The sequence below is a fragment of the Elgaria multicarinata genome, chromosome 7 (genome assembly GCF_023053635.1).
Source record: "Elgaria multicarinata webbii isolate HBS135686 ecotype San Diego chromosome 7, rElgMul1.1.pri, whole genome shotgun sequence".
NCBI classification, from domain to species: domain Eukaryota; kingdom Metazoa; phylum Chordata; class Lepidosauria; order Squamata; family Anguidae; genus Elgaria; species Elgaria multicarinata.
In genome coordinates, this window is record NC_086177.1 from 8,493,015 (window position 1) to 8,511,868 (window position 18,854).

Consider the following 18,854-nt stretch of genomic DNA (forward strand, 5'->3'; position numbering starts at 1 on the left):
TCCCACCGTTCTTCAGCTTGTGTGTCTGCAGAGTTCTTTGGTTACTAAGAGACCGTCTGTGTATCCACTGTGATGTCAGGCAACATGTAAGGGGGACCGGAAAGCTGAGAAAAGCTGCTGCTGGGTGAGCAAAACCTGAAGCGGCTCTTAACAACCTGTCCAGCAAGTAACATGTCTGTTTGTGAAGTTGTATCTGTAGGCAGGAATTCGTAGCAAAAGAACACGAGTAATTACTGGATCAGTAAGGGTCGCTAACACTGTGCTTCTGAATGAATTCACTGTGGAGTGACTTCTGGTTTCTGAAATATGAAACACTCTTATCGGTGGTGGATAGGGCCCTCCTAGGTTCCAGGAGGCAGGGAGGAAGCCATTAAATCACAGAGAGAGACTGAGTTGCATTCAGCTGGTTCCATAACAACGGGGAGAACGTTAATGATTTATTAAGCCATGAGACCTATCTATAATTGATTCATGCTTTCAAAGAGACTGAAAGGAGTCTCAGATGTGTCTCAGCAGCCCAAACTCTAGGAAACACAGAGCAGACCTGCAGTTTGAAACACAGAACAGATCTGCTTGTACTCTGTCCCCGGGTGCGCATTGCAACCAGGATGGAATTTTGCACGGACCACACAATGGAGCAGCTTTCTACCATAAGAACTAGTTCTTACGGTTGAAGTGGTAAGGTAGAAACTACCAAATATAGTAAGGGATAAAAGCAGGGCGTTTGGGAGATGGAGACATGTCAGTACTCTCAGAGCTTCTGATACTCATTACTAACAGAATCAGAATACATTAGAGAAAATGCAAAAATAAATGCAGGTTTACTTAGTTTGTATTATTCATTCAGAGCTAGTGTGGGTAGTGGCTAGAATTTTGGACTGGGAATCAGGAGATCCGGGTTCTAGTCCCCACTCAGCTATGGAAGCCCACTGGGTGACTTTGGGCCAGTCACAGACTCTCAGTCCATCCTACCTCACAGAAGAGTTGTGAGGATAATATACACTATCTTGGGTTCCTTAGGGAGGAAAAAAAGTGGGCTATAAATGCAATAAATAAAAATAAATAATTCGTTCAGTTCTCAGAACTAGGATATTCTTGGTGTGAAATATGAGGATGGTCAGTGTTGGTGTGGAGTATCAACAGCTTTGATATAGATGCTATAATATAGAGGGACAGACTGCAGTTACTCCCACATCCGCAATTCCAATTTCACTGGAATTGCCCCTCTTCCTTAATTTGTGTTTTACAGAGCATCCACGAGTTTTTTGATTTCTAATATTTTGGTAATAAAACAGAGCTGCAGACAGTGGTGTTGTGGTGGTAACTTTTGAAGTGCAGATGCTCATTGTGACAGTCACCACAGCTGTGCCCCCAAAGAGTCCAAAAATGGTTCATACCAACAAAACAGTTGTAGCAGTTTTCATCCCGCTCAGGACCATGTCGTTCTTTAGAGCTAATGGGTCTGAACTGTTCATTCAGGACCAAACCACCCCCATGTACTCACAACAATATGGAAAAATCCATTCTCCTCCCACCTCTCCAACTACTTTGAGGATCGCAACAAAGCTCAGCGGGTGGGTGGTGGCAGATGATGTCATCACCCCTGGCATTTAAAACTTTTAGGTGCTTCAATCCTGGACTCTACTACAACTCTGCTTGTAGTACCCACTTGTCCAGTGTGGACAGACAAAATATTAATAAGGCTTTTCTAGGACAGCCATACCTTTAAACTAAAAATACCTTTAAACTCTTTGTAGATTCAGCCTATTTTATTACATCTTGTTGATCCCAGCAAGAGAATGAGAGAGAGAGGTAGCACTAAGGGGCTCTAGGACGGAAGCCCCCTCCTCCTGCCCCCCCACATACAAAAAAGCAAAATTTGTAACCATAAAAGAGAATAAAAAATATGAATTACTGCATTTGCTTACATTCATTTTTTGTTATCCTGGCCTCTACTTGCCATCTTCCCTTTGTTGTGTTCAACACTGACAGAATTTAGATTGCAAACTTGGTGGCCAGAGTTTTGCCTTTCCCCCCATTTTTTTGTTTTTGCATATGCCATAAAGCACCGTGTGTCTTGTATGTATGTATGTATGTATAATAATATAATCTCAAATTTAAAGAGAAAGTACATATAAACTTTTAATGAGTTAATTTTACAAAAGACAATGGCATCAAAACATTGGACACATTTTATACAAAACTGGTCCTGCTCAGCTACTTCCTTCAAGAAGGTGGTCAGCCAGGGGCCCCATTTTGCATCCTGGCTGGCTATGAGACACTTGATAAACACACCCTAGTTGTAGTAGGTAAAGGGACAGAATTAGATATTACAAATTCAGGACTAGAGGATGTTATTGGGGAGCTACCCTACTTTTCACAATTTTCCATGCAGCTCTAATTTTATTGCCATAAGATTATTTTATTTTGTATTTTTGTTTTCCCTCTTAAAGCATTCTTTGTAGCTAATCCAGCCCACCAAAAGTCTCAGACCTTTAATTTCTTAAATTACGTTCAAGTTTTGCCTCTCTTCTTTTCTACTTAAGAGTTGACAGCACATATTGCTGCTAGTCTTCTTAGCCCATAGTACATGCTTCAGCCATCCTGGAACATTAAGACTATTGAGGTCTCTGGATGCTGGATGGTGGTACTAGACTGTAGACATTACTACAGCAATGTTTCTATATACCAGAAAATTACACACATGTTCATGGTATGGGCCAAAATAGAGTTAAGAAAAAGGTGATGCTTCCCCCAACCCCCTAAAAATGTGGGACAGCCCACAACCAAGAGTATATTTCAGGATGCCACATTCCCTTGTGAAAGGGACTTTGTCATTTCAGTATGTACAAAATAGGTCTGAAGTTCTCCTTTTCCTTTGACGTTTATGATCCCTCGGCAGGTACAAATGTAGCCCAGTGTTTGTAACACATTACTTGTCTCTTCTGTGACCTGAAATGCAAAACAAGTTGTTCTTTTTTAAAGAAAGAAAAGAAAGTCTAGATGTGCTGACAGGTGCTTCCAAATGGAGGGCACCTAGCACTAGCACTACCAATCAAAAGGCACTGTGTACCTTTCCCACCTTTTCCTCTTTAACGGTTTTTTTCTTTTGCAAAAGAGGTAAAAAAAAAGATGGAAGAAATGATGGGAAAACACCGGAAAGAAAACAAGGCTGTCTGGACCCCCTGCAAAATTCCATGAATGAGGCAGGGCAATTGCAAAATAAAAGTCTTATCTGGAAGAACCCTTTATATATCTTTTCCCCCATTCTTATTTCTGAGGGATTGTCTTGACGTCGTCCTTGCCCTGCGGTGGCTCCGAAACTGCACCGTGTCGGTCAGATGACGCAGCCGCAGATTCGAAGCCACCCCGAGGCAAAGATGCGCAGCTGAAAAGTTGGAGACTTATCCCAACTTTTCCAGCCAGAGCGAGGTCAGCCCGCCTCTTCTGGTGGTCTGTTCTCCCTTGGAGCCACTCCAGGGTGGAAGGTGACCTGCTATTGGTGCCTGGAAGCTGCAGGAGGGGAGTGGGGAGGGAGCAGGCCCAGCAAGCCCAATGGCGGCTGAAAAGCCCAAGCTGCCTCCCCTCGTTAGAGCAGTGTGCCGCCGCCACCACGCACCAATGATTGCACGGGGTTTGGCAGTGGAGCTGCGCCTACTCAGCGCCATGACAACAGCCCCTGAGTCTGGAACAACTGACACAAGGGGAGAGACCCAGTCACTACACGCAAGTCAGCTTTACCTCACAGAGGAGAACCCCATGCACACATTGGCCCCGTTCAGACAAGACGCTAAACCATGCTGCTTAACCACAAAATGGTTAACGGAATGCATGCATTCCGTTAACCATTTTGTGGTTAAGTAGCATGGTTTAGCGTCTTGTCTGAACGGGGCCAATGTGTGCATGGGGTTCTCCTCTGTGAGGTAAAGCTGACTTGCGTGTAGTGACTGGGTCTCTCCCCTTGTGTCAGTTGTTCCAGACTCAGGGGCTGTTGTCATGGCGCTGAGTAGGCGCAGCTCCACTGCCAAACCCCGTGCAATGCATGCATTCCGTTAACCATTTTGTGGTTAAGTAGCATGGTTTAGCGTCTTGTCTGAACGGGGCCTCTGTCTCTTGCTGATCTTAACGGGCAGGTGAGCGACCCAGTACATATAATGCATTATATGACAAAACCAGGACAAGATTGTCATTAATCCGCCAGGCGCCTACACTGTACTCCTTTTGTCGCCAGCTGAAGACCTTTTTATTCTCTCAGTATTTTAACACTTAATTTTAACTTAAATTTTACTGTTCTAATTCTGTAGTTTAATCTTATATCAATTTCTGCTGCGTGGTTTTATCCTGGTTGTGCTTTTTGTACTCTATTTTGTATCTGGGTTTTTAGACTGTGGGTTGTTTTATTATGGTTTTAATCTTTGTGAACCGCCCAGAGAGCTTCGGCTATTGGGCGGGATTAAAAAAATGTAATAAATAAATTTTTTTTTTGGGTGTGCGTGTAAATTTAAGCTTTTAAAATGTATAAACATAAACTATCATTTCTCTCAAGTGACAAAGAGAAAAACCCACCAGACAAGACTAATGCATATTAGAATCAGTTAAAAAACAAAAGGTGAGTGGAATTTCCCCAACGTTAATTATTTTAGGATAGCTATGAAGTACATTCAGGCTAATACAAGAGCAGGTTTCTACATTGTTGACTAATACATTCCATTAGTCTTCACCTGGTATATTGGGACTCACAACGGGCCACACCCTGACCTAAGGTGGGCTGCATCAAAGGCCCTGCCACGTTTTCTCTTTGTTTATTTGGGTTTCTTTTTAAAGAGGAGAGAGGCAGACAGAGAAAAAACCTAGAAAGAGAGAGGAAAGGGTGAGCAAAGGCAAGGGAGGGCGGAGATCCATTATCTTTAGAAGTTGTGCAAAATAATAATAAATAATAATAATAATAATAATAATAATAATAATAATAATAATTTATTTATTTGTTACCCGCCTCTCCCTCTGGATCGAGGCAGGGCACAACCCAAATAAAAACACCATAAAATACATAAAACTAATTCAAATGTTTAAAAACAGTGCAACGGTTATTTTGGTAGATGTAATAATTTCATCCCTTTATGAGATACTGAGGCTTGGAAAAATTCTCTCTTCCAAATTAGTAAAAAATATAGGAGCCTCGCCCACCTTTGAATTGGCTCACCCTAAAGACAGAAAGAGGAAAAAAAACAAGCATAAATTGTTAAATAAAATGGAATTGTTGCAGTTCCCTGGATTTGAAAAGAGTACAGCTGTAAACCCCTAAAGAAGTTTCCTATGCATTTTATTCAAGGGAGCCACAACTCTTTAAAGTGTGTTTGTGTTTTGGTGTCCTGCTGTTATCCTTACTTGGCGAGTTAATTTTTCCATTTGTCCAATATTCCATGTTTTGGCATGCCACTGATTTTTAGCTAGAGGGTTCCTCTGCCATACAGAAGCCGTTGACGATTAGCAAGAATGGAAACGGTACCTGTATTTTATCTAAGACGCCAGTGCTGTCCATCCTACTAGCCACATTTACAGTGTTGCCCCAGATGTCATACTGTGGTTTCTGAGCTCCAATAACACCAGCAATTACAGGTCCATGGTTAATACCTATAAAAAATGGCAAGTCAATGTATTGTTTCTCATATCTACAAAGATGCTTCAAACTGACTGACACACTCATAGGGGTATCAGCAGTGTTAGGGCACTTTTATAATACCTCGAAACGTGGAACTAGGTATAGAAATAATCCAAGGGCTAAAGCAGACATGATCTGTATCTTGAAATCCAGATCTGCCATAGGAAGCAGGGACTGGGGAGTTCGATTTTAAGGAGCAAAAGGGACGAGGAGGGTGGAACTCTCCCTATGCCTGCAGCGAATTTTCCTACATCTCTTCCTTCCCAAGTGCTTGTCTTCAAGCCAGGCTCACTTCTGATACCACATTGCATCTGGGGGAAAGTGACAACCTTTCTGGGGGACAGATTGCAAGCAGGCGAGCCCCAATGGGGAAAACTTCTGCACTCCTCACTATATGCCATTTTGCTTTTCAAATTCATGCCTGAAGTTCACTGGGTGGTCTTGGGCAAATTATTCTCTCTCAGTCTAAGCTACCTTGCAGGATTGTTATGAGGCTAAAATGCTGTTCAGAGTTCTTTGGAGGAAAGGTAGGGTTTTGAAAACACATCCATACACATACACACACACAGGCTTTCCTTCCAAATTTAGGGTTTCTGCAAGTGTACTAGTAGAATGACACCATTGGATACAACCCATTTCATAGAATCATAGAATTGCAGAGTTGGAAGGGGCCTACAAGGCCATCGAGTCCAACCCCCTGCTCAGTGCAGGAATCCACCCTAAAGCATCCCTGACAGATGCTTGTCCAGCTGCCTCTTGAAGGCCTCTAGTGTGGGAAAGCCCACCACCTCCCTAGGTAATTGGTTCCATTGTCATATTTAAATTAACCACTTTTAACTCTAGAAATGGGAAACTTGAGAAGTATTAATCCATTAATTGAGCACTATATGCAGTATTGTGGAATGTGTTTTGATGGCACCAGCATTGATATTATGAAGTTGGGTTTTTTCTTAATTGTAAAACATTTGTTATGGAACTGAATTTTGCTCATTTATTGATTTCTATATTCTGTCTAACCTTTTGCTTTCTAGGAGTATGTTGTACAATTGGCTAAGCGAACGAAAAGATGCGGAATATGCAGACACACACTCAACTTTTAAAAGTTTTAATTATTTTCTATAGGATACTCCTTTTTCTTGCTGTCAAAATAAGAATCTTGAGGAATTTTATATTAAAAGCTGCAATTTAGTTTCCTGAGATAGTTTGTAAATATAGTCTGAAAACAGAAATATATCAGGAAGAATACATAAAAGAAAAAGAATATACAAGGGGACGGGGGGGATGAGGGTATTGCAAGCAAACAACTAGAACTTTAGTTCTTGTCCCTGGGATGGGCCTTTTTGTGACAAAGTATTCTTCCACAATTAGAAAACACAAATATTTATTGATTGACAGGCTTTTGCCACTAGGTGACACTATAAGCTAATATGACTAGAATCAACAGCAAGGCAAAACCGCAATTATACAGAATCCAACAGAACAGAAAGAAAAAAATGTTAAAGCCAAATATTTTAGATATATTTTTACGGGACAGATATATTTACTGCTTGCATTTCCTCTTCCTGAACGTCATAGTGCATTCAAAAACATTTGGCATTACTAAAAGGATATTAAAATGTTAGAATGACCCTCTGTCAGTAAGGAATTTAATGTTCCATCTTTGCATTCTACAAACCCTAAACATTTTTGAAAGATTTTATTTAATATGTATTTAAAATGTATTTTAATAAAAGAAAGAGAATCCAAACACACTGTTGAGGAGAACTGATGTATGTGGGTTGTTAAAGGCTCAAGATGTCTGGATGAAAGAAACTAAGGGCCAAACTAAATATTCTGCCTGGCATGCATGGTGGAGCCATGCATGCTAGTTTTCTTTACCTCAGTGTTAGCACACACAGCCTCAATTTGGATTGAGTGGTGTTCAGGGAGGAGGTATTTAAGCCTCCCCACCCCGTTTTTGTTCCAAAATTCCACACACACCCTGAGAGAAGAGATTAAAAAGAAAAAGAAAAAAACACATATCTCCAATGGAATTACTAGAGCAGTTTTTCTTCTCTTTGTTTTAACACCCCACACTCCACCATAGCGAAGGCAGTGACATTTCTGAGTAAAAACAGGTGGAGTGGGTAACCTTAAAACAAACAGTTGGGGGTGAGGAAGCTTAAATAGGCTCATCATATAGAGTTCTCCTGTATGTGATTTGAAGAACCCTCAGTTTGGCCCTAAGCAACAAAGGAGAAATACTACAAACGAGAAGGATCTTGGAATTGTGGATCACAAGCTGAATATGAGCCAACAGTGCGACATGGCTGCAAAAAAGGCAAATGCTATTTTGGGCTGCATTAATAGAAGTATAGCTTCCAAATCACGTGAGGTCCTGGTTCCTCTCTATTCGGCCCTGGTTAGGCCTCATCTAGAGTATTGCGTCCAGTTCTGGGCTCCACAATTCAAGAAGGACGCAGACAAGCTGGAGCGCGTTCAGAGGAGGGCAACCAGGATGATCAGGGGTCTGGAAACAAAGCCCTATGAAGAGAGACTGAAAGAACTGGGCAGGTTTAGCCTGGAGAAGAGAAGATTGAGGGGAGACATGATAGCACTCTTCAAAGACTTAAAAGGTTGTCACACAGAGGAGGGCCAGGATCTCTTCTCGATCCTCCCAGAGTGCACGGAATAACGGAATAACGGGCTCAAGTGAAAGGAAGCCAGATTCCAGCTGGACATCAGGTAAAAGTTCCTGAATGTTAGAGCAGTACGACAATAGAGGTTGTGGGCTCTCCCACACTAGAGGCCTTCAAGAGGCAGCTGGACAACCATCTGTCAAGTATGCTGTAGGGTGAATTCCTGCATTGAGCAGGGGGTTGGACTCGATGGCCTTTTAGGCCCCTTCCAACTCTACTTTTAAAACTTTTAAAACTTGATGTTGTGCAGACTTCTACTGTTACTTTCTACTGTTAGTTTTTCCCTACCCTGTGCCTGCTTACCCTTCCCTGTACCTGTTGGCATTCTCTTCCCCTCCTTATTGTTTTACTATGATTTTATTAGATTGTAAGCCTATGCGGCAGAGTCTTGCTATTTACTGTTTTACTCTGTACAGCACCATGTACATTGATGGTGCTATATAAATAAATAATAATAATAATAATAATAATACTATTCTATGATTCTATGATTCTAATGTAATCTTTTAGGCGAGATTCTGCCCACACTTATAAGCTGGTATGGTATACTCTTGCTCAGAAATGCATACATGATCACACACTGGAACACACACACCCTGCTCTTTTTTCCTTTTCCTTTTTTTAACAAAAGAAATATGCTGTCAAAGCAGTAATGTGATTGATTTCATTTAGAAATGAAAAAACCATGTTTTCTCTAAATGTGTAGAAGGCGATCTTTTTCTTATTTGTTCTAGGCAACTTCCCAAAGAAAAGAAAACTGACCAGTTTCCTTTTATTTATTTAGAGTATTTTTATCCTGCTCCTCAGTCAAAAAGGCTCTCAACTTGAGTATTGCCCTGCCTTAATTTTTTGTGACGTGCTCATCACATAGCCACTATTTTACCTTTCTTGACAGAAATGATAACAACTTTTTCTATTGATAAAAGGATCTACACTTACCTTAGCCTTTCCCTAGGTTGTGGTATATTTCTAGGAACTCTGTTTATATTTTTGCCATAAATCGGATTCATTTTGATCTGCTGTGTGTGTGTTTTTCATTGTCTTGCAACATTCATGTTTTATTACTCTACTGGTTTTAAAGTGAAACATCCTAGATTCGACATCTTTGTCTGCAGGGATGTGTTGAGATTATCGCAGGTTGGGTGGGGAATTAGGTTTTTTTAAAAAAAATATATATATATACAAACTCAAGATACTGGAATAACAAAATAGAGGAACTTGCATCATTAATAAAAATAGAGGAACTTGCATCTTTTCCATATATATATGGAAAGGGTCTTATCACTGTAGATGAGCCAAGATGCAATATTTATGTTGCTTACCTACTCGTAGCTTGAAGTCATTGAAGGAATGCTTGTTGATAACGTCCAGTTTTGCTCCAAGGGCAAATGCAAACTCCACCATAGTCCCAATGTGCATGTACTGTCGCTCAGTTTCCTGAATGTGCACACACACACACACACACACACACACACACAAGTAAGGCAACTCAAATCATCAAAACATTTCCACTTCCCCCCCCTGGATATTACAATTGAATTTACTGTACACTTACTAGGGGGAAATGGCTTAATTATAGGGTTACAATCCTATGTACACTTATTTGGGCGCATTTCCCATGGAATTAAATCTCTTTGGGTTTATTCCTGATAAGAAAAAAGGGAATATTAAATATTTAAATGAAAAGAGAATAATTGAGCTCGGAGGGACTTACTTCTGTGTAAGAACGCATAGGATTAGGCTGTACATTATTTTATTCATGCTGTTATCTATGTAAGCATATATCAGTTTTACACTAGACACATCCTGATGACAAAACGACATGCACAAACAGCATAGGTTCAGGGCTGAACCGCCCAGAGAGCTTCGGCTATTGGGCGGTATAAAAATGTAATAAATAAATAAATAGGGGTCTGAGAGAGCTTTTCTACCTGACACATTTTTTGCGCACTTGTAATTCCCTAATCATAGTTGTTTACAGGTTCTTTAAACAACATTGTGACCCTTCAGTTTCGCTTCTTTCAATGAAAGAAGCTCTTTCAATGAAAGTCTTTAGAGAGAAAAAAATTGAGTATTATTTCTGATGGCGAAGGAACGCGCTGTTTCCACTTGTGTATTTGCAGTATTCTGCTATACCTAGAGTTTATGTAGCATAAAAGTAGGAAAGGAAATGCTTCTCAGACCTCAGTTCTGTGATGAAATGGAAAGTAGATGCAGCAGATTAACAGACGTATGTAGAAAAGCCCATAGCCCCTGGGCAAGAGACCTGCTATTGACCTCGCGCAGGTAAGAAACCTTCCAACCTCTTAGGATGAACATGCCGCTTGCTTATTTCACTCTCCCCCACTAATATCCCCGAGTGCTTGACCAATAGCGTGGAAAGCGGGGAAGGGACATTGATGGCTATCAGTTTTGGAACATTGGGGACTTTCAGTCTTGGACCTCAGGCAGCTGTCTGAGCACAGGTCACCTCTGTTTGAAGTTGCACCTCCCGATTTAAATAAAAAGCAGTTCGGTTGGAGGGAGCAACCCCTCCAGGGCTCATATCTGAACTGGCTTCCATGCTTACTGGTGATGGCTCCGTTGCCTTTTGGGCCAGGTCTCCACCAACAATTATTACACACCAGAGCATAAGCCCTTGTTTGAGCTGCAGCAATAAAAAGAAGAGGATAGGATGGAGCTCTTTTGGTGTGATGTGAGAACGTAGCATGATTCTTCAAAAAATATCCTATGTGTTCAACAGGCATAAATACATTTTCTTTCAGAACCTTGCCAGGAAGGTTAGGGGAGGGAAATGTAGTTTTACTTGTCAAGTTTAGCATCACTTCACAAACTACAGGTGAGATTCTTTTAATGCTGGAATACAAGGTATTGTAAGTATGCCTGAGTTATACTCCCCCCCCCCTGAAATTTTGAAGCCTTTCACAGGCATTCTACATTTACTGTAGCGACTCCAAAAATAAATGTTGTATTATAACAGCAGATTGTTGATTTTGGAATTAAAAGCACAATCCGAGTTAGAAAATTTAAAGTGTTAGCGTTTTGTATTTCATTAGAACTGCATTTTATGGTCAAGAATTATTTAGTTAAAACATGAATATTGGGGGGGATCTTTGTTGCTGGAAAAATTACACAGCCTAGTGAGGACAGAATGGCTTGTTTATGAGGCAAAGCAGGCTGCCGACCCCGTGTTTGCTTTGTAACATGAACGCGGGAGCGGATATTTGTTGGGAAGAATCAGCAGGCAGGAAGAACTGTGGATTCTCTCCTTCAAGTGCTGCCTGGCCATCTCTGTGTGGGTTTGGGATGGGGGTTGGAACGGCCTGAGGGCGGGGGGGGGGAGGGACCTTTGCAAGGTGGAGTTGCTAGGTACTAGACAAGTTAGGTGCCCTCTTCTCTCATCACTGCTGTTGTTCTACAAACATCCCGTCACCCTCACATTTATGTTGCCTTGGTTAAGGTGGGCTTGAAATCGCCATGCTGGTTGGGAATGATGGGAGTTGCAGTAAAACACATCTGGAGGGTGCCAGGTTTGGGAAGCCTGATCCCAAAGCTCCACAAGTGCAAGCAGATGCTGCAATGCGCTCTACGTAGGGCTGCCTTTGAAGACGGTTCGGAAGCTGCAGCTCGTACAAAATGCAGCGGCCAGATTGATTTCGGGAACCAGAAGGTTCGACCATATAACACCTGCTCTGGTCCGCTTGCACTGGCTGCCTGTATGTTTCCGATCCCAATTCAAGGTGCTGGTTTTGACCTATAAAGCCTTACATGGCTTGGGACCACAATACCTGACGGAACGCCTCTCCCGACGTGAATATACCCGGTCACTACGTTCAACATCTAAGGGCCTCCTCCGGGTGCCTATTCCAAGAGAGGCGACAGGGCCTTTTCGGTGGTGGCCCCCAGACTATGGAACAATCTCCCTGACGAGGCTCGCCTGGCGCCAACGCTGCTACCTTTTCGGCGCCAGGTTAAGATTTTCCTCTTTGCCCAGGCATATGGTAGCACATCTTAATCACCCACATGTTTAGTTTTTTAACGGTTTTAAATGCTTTATGTGCGTATGTTCTGTGTTTTAGAATTTTAAATTTTGTGTACTGGTTTTTATCTCAATTTTAGAATTTCTGTAAACCGCCCAGAGAGCCCTGGCTATGGGGGCGGTATATAAGTGCAATAAATAAATAAATAATGCTTCTGGGCACACGCTGGGACTTCCCCAGTTTATTGTTCAGACTGTAACCCCTCAAATTGCATCTCAGAACGTTCCAAAAGTTCCCCAGAGTTTTCGAGGGGCTTCCTTTGGATGGGGGGTGGGGTGGGTGTTTTAAGTTTGTGGCTCTTTTGCACACCCACAACTCCTTACATGGGCCTTTTTATCCCAGACTAAATATGAAACACGAGTTATAGACAAGCTGTGTACCGCTTGGATGTGTATGTACCTGACTGTGTTCTTGGCTGGATGTTGCGCTTAGTCCCGTGGCTGCCATGTAAGTGCTCCCAATGGTCTTGATCTTTTCAACGCCACTAAATTTGGGTTTAGACAACAGCTGTGGAGAAATAAGGTTCTCAGATATTTGATGGCTAAACAGTAATGCATGGGCATTGTTAATACAGAGGTCCCAGTACTGTCCCTGACCATCTGCTTGGACGAATATTTCAAGCACAGTTAGCACATCCAGAGATTCCTGCCTCATTTCCATTTAGGGCCAAACTACATGTAACTGCAGCAAACCCTTTCCTTTAAACTCATCTATGCTCAAATCTCATATGAAATCGGGGATCAAATGTTAAAACAAAAAAGGACAGGCAGACGAGAAGAGCTGAACCCTCCCCTACACTCTTTCCATGCCAAGTACTTTTCTCCCGGTGAGCTGCCTAGTGATACTCACTGGTACTCAACTGAGGAAGCTGCCCTGCTGTGCTGCTTACTCTAGCTCCAGAGCTCAGTCACTCCTAGCAGAGCTCAATTAACTTGCTCAGTGCAGAACAGCTGGGCCGGTAACTTCCCAGTGCACTGCTGGCACATATAGGGAGTAGCAGGAGGACTCACAGAATCATAGAATAGTAGAGTTGGAAGGGGCCTAAAAGGCCATCAAGTCCAACCCCCTGCTCAATGCAGGAATCCACCCTAAAGCATCCCTGGCAGAGGGCTGTCCAGCTGCCTCTTGAAGGCCTCTAGTGTGGGAGAGCCCACCACCTCCCCAGGTAACTGGTTCCATTGTCGTACTGCTCTAACAGTCAAGAAGTTTTTCCTGATGTCCAGCTGGACTCTGCTGAGCACTAAGGAACATTCTCCTTGCAGACGCTGCACCCATGTCAGCTTTGGCACATTTCTTTTAGTGCTAGGAAGCCATCATGATTTTAGTTCAAAAGAAGGACAGATATAAATTCAAACAAAATAAATCAATGAATCAATCTGTCTTACAGTCAGATATTTTGTCATAGGAGCCTATCCTGAATACCATTTACATTAAAACTTTTCGTTTGTTTGTTAAGATAAGATCTCTATAGCCATGGGATAAGGCTTCCCATACTTTAGAGAGCAGAAATGAGTTCGCCTTGTGAGTCCAATGAGCAAAGCGCATGCTGCATTCTTCTAAGAGAGACTTTGCTTGCTGTCCCTGGTGTTTCATGCCCATCATATCTCATGCAGCTCAGGTTTGCTGCACTTCAAAGACAAAAGAACATTTAATATAGTCCTCCAAGGTGTACAACACATTCAGTCAGAGCGTCAAGCTGTGTTTCATTTTTGTGTCCGTACCCTTACCAACAATGCCAAAAACTACATAGCATTTTATAGTTATACCTTTTCAGCTTCATAGCCAGTTCTGAAGCTTTGCATGTTTAAACATAAAAATATTAAGCAATACTTTTGTGAGCATGCTGCTTTGAATAGATAGTTTATTTGTTTCAGCCGTTGACCATGAGAGATAACAACTGGAAAACAATAGATAAATCCAAACAATGACAGAAGAAAAATATGGTAGACTGCCTAAAAGAACATACTGTACAAAGGCAGTTCAATTTAGATTCAGATAGCGCTCCACAGCAAAAACCTAGGGGCTGTCTTGATGTCATCTTTGCCCTGGGGTGGCTCCAAAACCATGCTTCGAATCTGCAGCAGGAGATTCAAAGCCATCCCAGGGAAAAGAGACGAAGATGTTAGAGCAGTACGACAATGGAATCAGTTACCTAGGGAGGTTGTGGGCTCTCCCACACTAGAGGCCTTCAAGAGACAGCTGGACAAGCATCTGTCAGGGATGCTTTAGGGTGGATTCCTGCATTGAGCAGGGGGTTGGATTCGATGGCCCTGTAGGCCCCTTCCGGCTCTGCTTGTCTATGATTCTATGATTCTATGTATGGCTGAATAGTGGGGACTTACTCTGATTTTTCCAGCCAGAGCGAGGGCAGCCTGGCTCTTCCGCCAGGCTGTCCTCGCTTGGAGCCACTCTGGAGGTGTTCCTAGGCAGAAGGTGACCTCCTATTGGTCACAGGAAGCCATGGGAGAGGGCAGGCCCAGCAAGCCAAATGGCCACCAGAAAGTCTGTGCTCACTCCCCTCATAAAGACAATTTGCCACCACCATACACCAGCAATAGCACAGGGTTTGATAGTTGAGTGTCACCAACCTGGCACCGTGAAGACAGCCCCCTGAATGAGAATCCGCTATATGTGAATCAAAATAGTTTCAGAATTGCTTTGCAGCCACAAAAATAAAGACAGACAGTTTGAGTAACCTTCCTCTTTTCGCTAGCTAAGAAAATCTGTTTTCCGTTGATGTGACCCATGTTCACCATCTTTCAACAAGGGCTAAAGTTATCTCTTCTGTTCATTCTCACAGATGACATGCTAAAACCTAGAACGGGGATTGTCTTCAACAGTCTCTTCCCCTCAGATATCGTGCCATGAACTGAAAGGCACATTTTAAATGGCTGAGGGTGTTTGCTGAAATCTCAGTAAAGTTAAAGTAAACTCTGGCCTCAGCTAGACTTAGGGTTTATCCCGGGATCGTCCCTGCCTGCTCCCGGGATATCCTGTGTGTCATTTACATGAACAGGGATGACCCCGGGACAATCCCAGGATAACCCTTAGGTCTAGCTGAGGCCTTAGACTGCTTCTATACTAGCCCTTTTCTCTAGAATTGCTGTCCTTTGTCCACACATGTTTTACAGGGAATCTACACAACATCATTGTTAAATTGTTTCCTTCCCTTGTTCTCTGGGTTGCCTTTCTGTCCTTTTTCAGATATGGTTTCTAGGGCTCTTTTGAGGCTATAAAAGCATAAGTGCATCACAAGCCTGTCCAGTGTTGACAGTGAGTCACTACTGCACCATCGCCCAACCCTGGCCAAAGGACACACACCAGCCATACCAATCAAAGAACCTTCTTTGCACCAATATGCTGGAGTGGGTCAGAAGTGATGCTTTCTGATTTCTCTAAAAGTTTCTGGATCAGACTTACTTCCTGGTCTGAGCAACTTGGAGACAGGCATTTCTTTTAAATATATACATAGAACATAGTAAGTTGATTCAAATGGGATTAAGCACATTAAAATCTCTATTGTATTGTGCCCATTTATGCAGGAAGTAGTTCTATAAACTTAACTTCTTGCTCCTATTTTAGTTAAAGACAGTAAGTACTTACATCATCAAAGTCAGCAATGATCTCATTTAGAAGCCTGAGACATTCTAAGCCCTCTTTGTTGACATCAGATTCCGTATAAAATTCTTTGAAATCTGGAATGGAGGCAAACATGACACAGACGCAGTCATACGACTGATGGTATAAATCCTATTCAAGAGAGAAGAATGAGAGACCGTGTTACACAATGTTCTCAGTAGATGGCATTCATAAAATAAAGCACAGATGAGAGGGGAAAGAAAACGTAAAAAGGACTGTGAATTATAGGGAATATGTCCTTGCACCTGTTTATCACAAAGATAACCTTTTCTCGTTTACTACTACTTGTTTTATGATGAATCACTTCCTTCTATGAATCATTCCCATGAGTAAAAACATTAGTACTACTTAATTAACCTATTTATTAAACTAAACTAAACTAATTATCTACACAAACTTCTCTGTGGTGCACATAACATACGCTGGTGATAGTGAAGAGACAGGTTTGCCAAAGCAGAAGTGATCAAATTTTGAAAATAAGAACATGGAATTGGGAGATTTCTGTTATTTCAAAGAATATAATGTTGACAACCATGACACTGTTTTCTTTCATGTTTTTAATTAAGCTGAAAGAGCACGGAAAATGCTATAACCAGAGAGTGTCAAAGTTACTTATCACAAAATTGTTCTGGCACACGAAACTGGAAATACATTTCTGACTTAGAGTCCCACATTTATTCCAATTTACACATGGAGCTCCTGCACAAGTATATGTCTCCATTTATTTTAATGGAAGAGGCAGTTCAACAGATGCTTCTCTGCGCTTATGCACAACTATTCCCTCCAAAAATGTGTGCTGTTGGTGTACAGTGTTCCCCAGGCTGCAATGGATCAGTGAGCAAGTATGAATTTTCATAGAATCATAGAATAGTAAAGTTGGAAGGGCCCTGTAAGGCCATCAAATCCAACCCCCTGCTCAATGCAGGAATTCAGTTGTTTCTACACAGCTGAACAGATTGGCTGGGTTCACACAACACACTAACCCACCCAGTGTGGGTTGTCGTTGAAGTGTGGGTTATCATGTTGTCAGAACACGATGCTTTTTCTGCAGGGTGGTTTATTGTGCTGTCAAAATGCAGCACTTTTTCTGTAGGGTTGCTTGTTACCCACCCTGAATAATCCAGCAACAAGCCATGGCTTCTCAAGGTGGCTTGTTCAAGAAAAATAAACCACACTGCATGGTTAATAAGCCGCTCTGCAGAAATCATGTTGTATTCAGACAACACAATAACCCAGATTGCAGAAAATGCACTGTGCACAGACAACACATGCAGATAACACAACAACCCATATTGGGTTAGCGTGTTGTGTGAACCAGCCATTGTGTTTTGACTAGCTACGATGCAATATCTTTGAGAAAGCAATCCCCTCCTAATATGGTGTGTAGCAGCAGACCTGAGAACAGGAACAGTGCCATTTGGGCCGGAAGTCAATGCCACAGCAAGTTACTGCAATCCTTGCTAATGTTTATTTCATATTTGACACTCCACAAAGTACTGTAGTAGCTGTTAAGTTGTTAAATAGATTGGCTGGTAAGAATTAGCACATGGCCTGATCTTTTGTTCTGTCCAGGGTTAGAGACCAGTGTTTTTCCAATATGTGTGAGAGGCTAGTAGAAATGTAATTTTGAATGGAACATAGTAGCGAAGAAACAAAACTGATTTTTGCAACTGGTTTTTAAGAAGGAGCCACAGAACTGAGGGACTCTAAAGGCATGCTGTTTGCTGTGGGGAAACAGATGCAGCTTCAATAGGCAATGTAAGGCATCAATAATCTTTCACCCAAAGGAAATAAAACCCTATAGCATTGTCCTTGGAACTCCTCACTGCTTGAGTACAGTGTACATCAGTCAAAATCTGCCACAATCTACCTTTCTCATGCTTTGTTTCTGCAGACTGAAACTAGAAATGGAGCAAGCTGTTTTTCCAATTCTCACTTTCAGTGGATGGCAGTCTACAGCGTGCTTTGCATGTACTGAGCAAAATTGTTTCTAAAGGTGTGCACAACCCTGGTCAGTTTTATCTCAGAACACCTAAGGCGAAATGGGGTAAGGGCTGACCTCATTCTTCAAGTTCCTTGCCAAGAAATGCTCAGCCACGTGAGCTGGCAGCACGTTCTCCAGAAGCAGCCGATTCAAATTCTCCATGGTCTCTATCTCCTCACGTTCTTTTTTGAACTTGTTCTTCCACAGGAAATCTAACCTACAGTAATATTCATTCTGTTACAAAGAGGACACAGAAGTAAAGAAACAATAGGCATCTTGTCCTATCAGATGGTTTTTAGAAAGAAACACACACACACACACACACCACACACACACACACCAAAGTAATGAAACAGTATGTATTCACCCTGATCCAGCAAGGGGTTGTATGTGCATGTGTTATTTATTATATTTATATAGCCATTCCATAAATTGGCTCATGCAGGCATACATCTAACAGGAATAGGAATTGCATGAGTTAAATGAGAGCTGTACATATAAGTCCCCAGCCTGGTCCAGCAACAACAACTGTGTGCAAGATGGTCCCCATCAGATGTTTGGGGGCGGGGGCGAGGATATGCCAGGGCTATGGAGACAGTCTGGCTGTTATGTTAACAATGTATTGGTTTTAAATGTTTTAATCAGTTTTATGTATTTTATAATATTTTTGTATTCTATGTTGTCCCCTGCCTCAATCCAGAGGGAGAGGCAGGTACGAAATTATTTTTTTATTTTATTATTATTATTATTATTATTATTATTATTATTATTAGACACCATAAGAAGTAGTCCAGTCACAGAATGGATACAGCTGAACAATCAAGTTGCACTACCCAGATTTAGGCCCAAACTAC

At 41.9% G+C, this 18,854-nt stretch overlaps 1 protein-coding gene across 1 annotated transcript in view; it reads right to left on the minus strand.

Moving 5' to 3' along the window:
- Nucleotides 1-2,116: 2,116 nt before the first annotated feature.
- The window catches only part of ADCY2 (adenylate cyclase 2), a 150,544-nt gene continuing 133,806 nt past the window's right edge, over nucleotides 2,117-18,854 (minus strand). Inside the window, exons 20-25 of the mRNA XM_063130192.1 lie at nucleotides 18,076-18,234; nucleotides 15,981-16,127; nucleotides 12,777-12,884; nucleotides 9,660-9,774; nucleotides 5,507-5,631; nucleotides 2,117-2,952 (exon numbers count right to left, since the gene is read on the minus strand). Coding sequence (XP_062986262.1) covers nucleotides 2,800-2,952; nucleotides 5,507-5,631; nucleotides 9,660-9,774; nucleotides 12,777-12,884; nucleotides 15,981-16,127; nucleotides 18,076-18,234 — 807 coding nt within the window. The 3' untranslated portion in view covers nucleotides 2,117-2,799. The remainder of the gene's footprint in view (nucleotides 2,953-5,506; nucleotides 5,632-9,659; nucleotides 9,775-12,776; nucleotides 12,885-15,980; nucleotides 16,128-18,075; nucleotides 18,235-18,854) is intronic.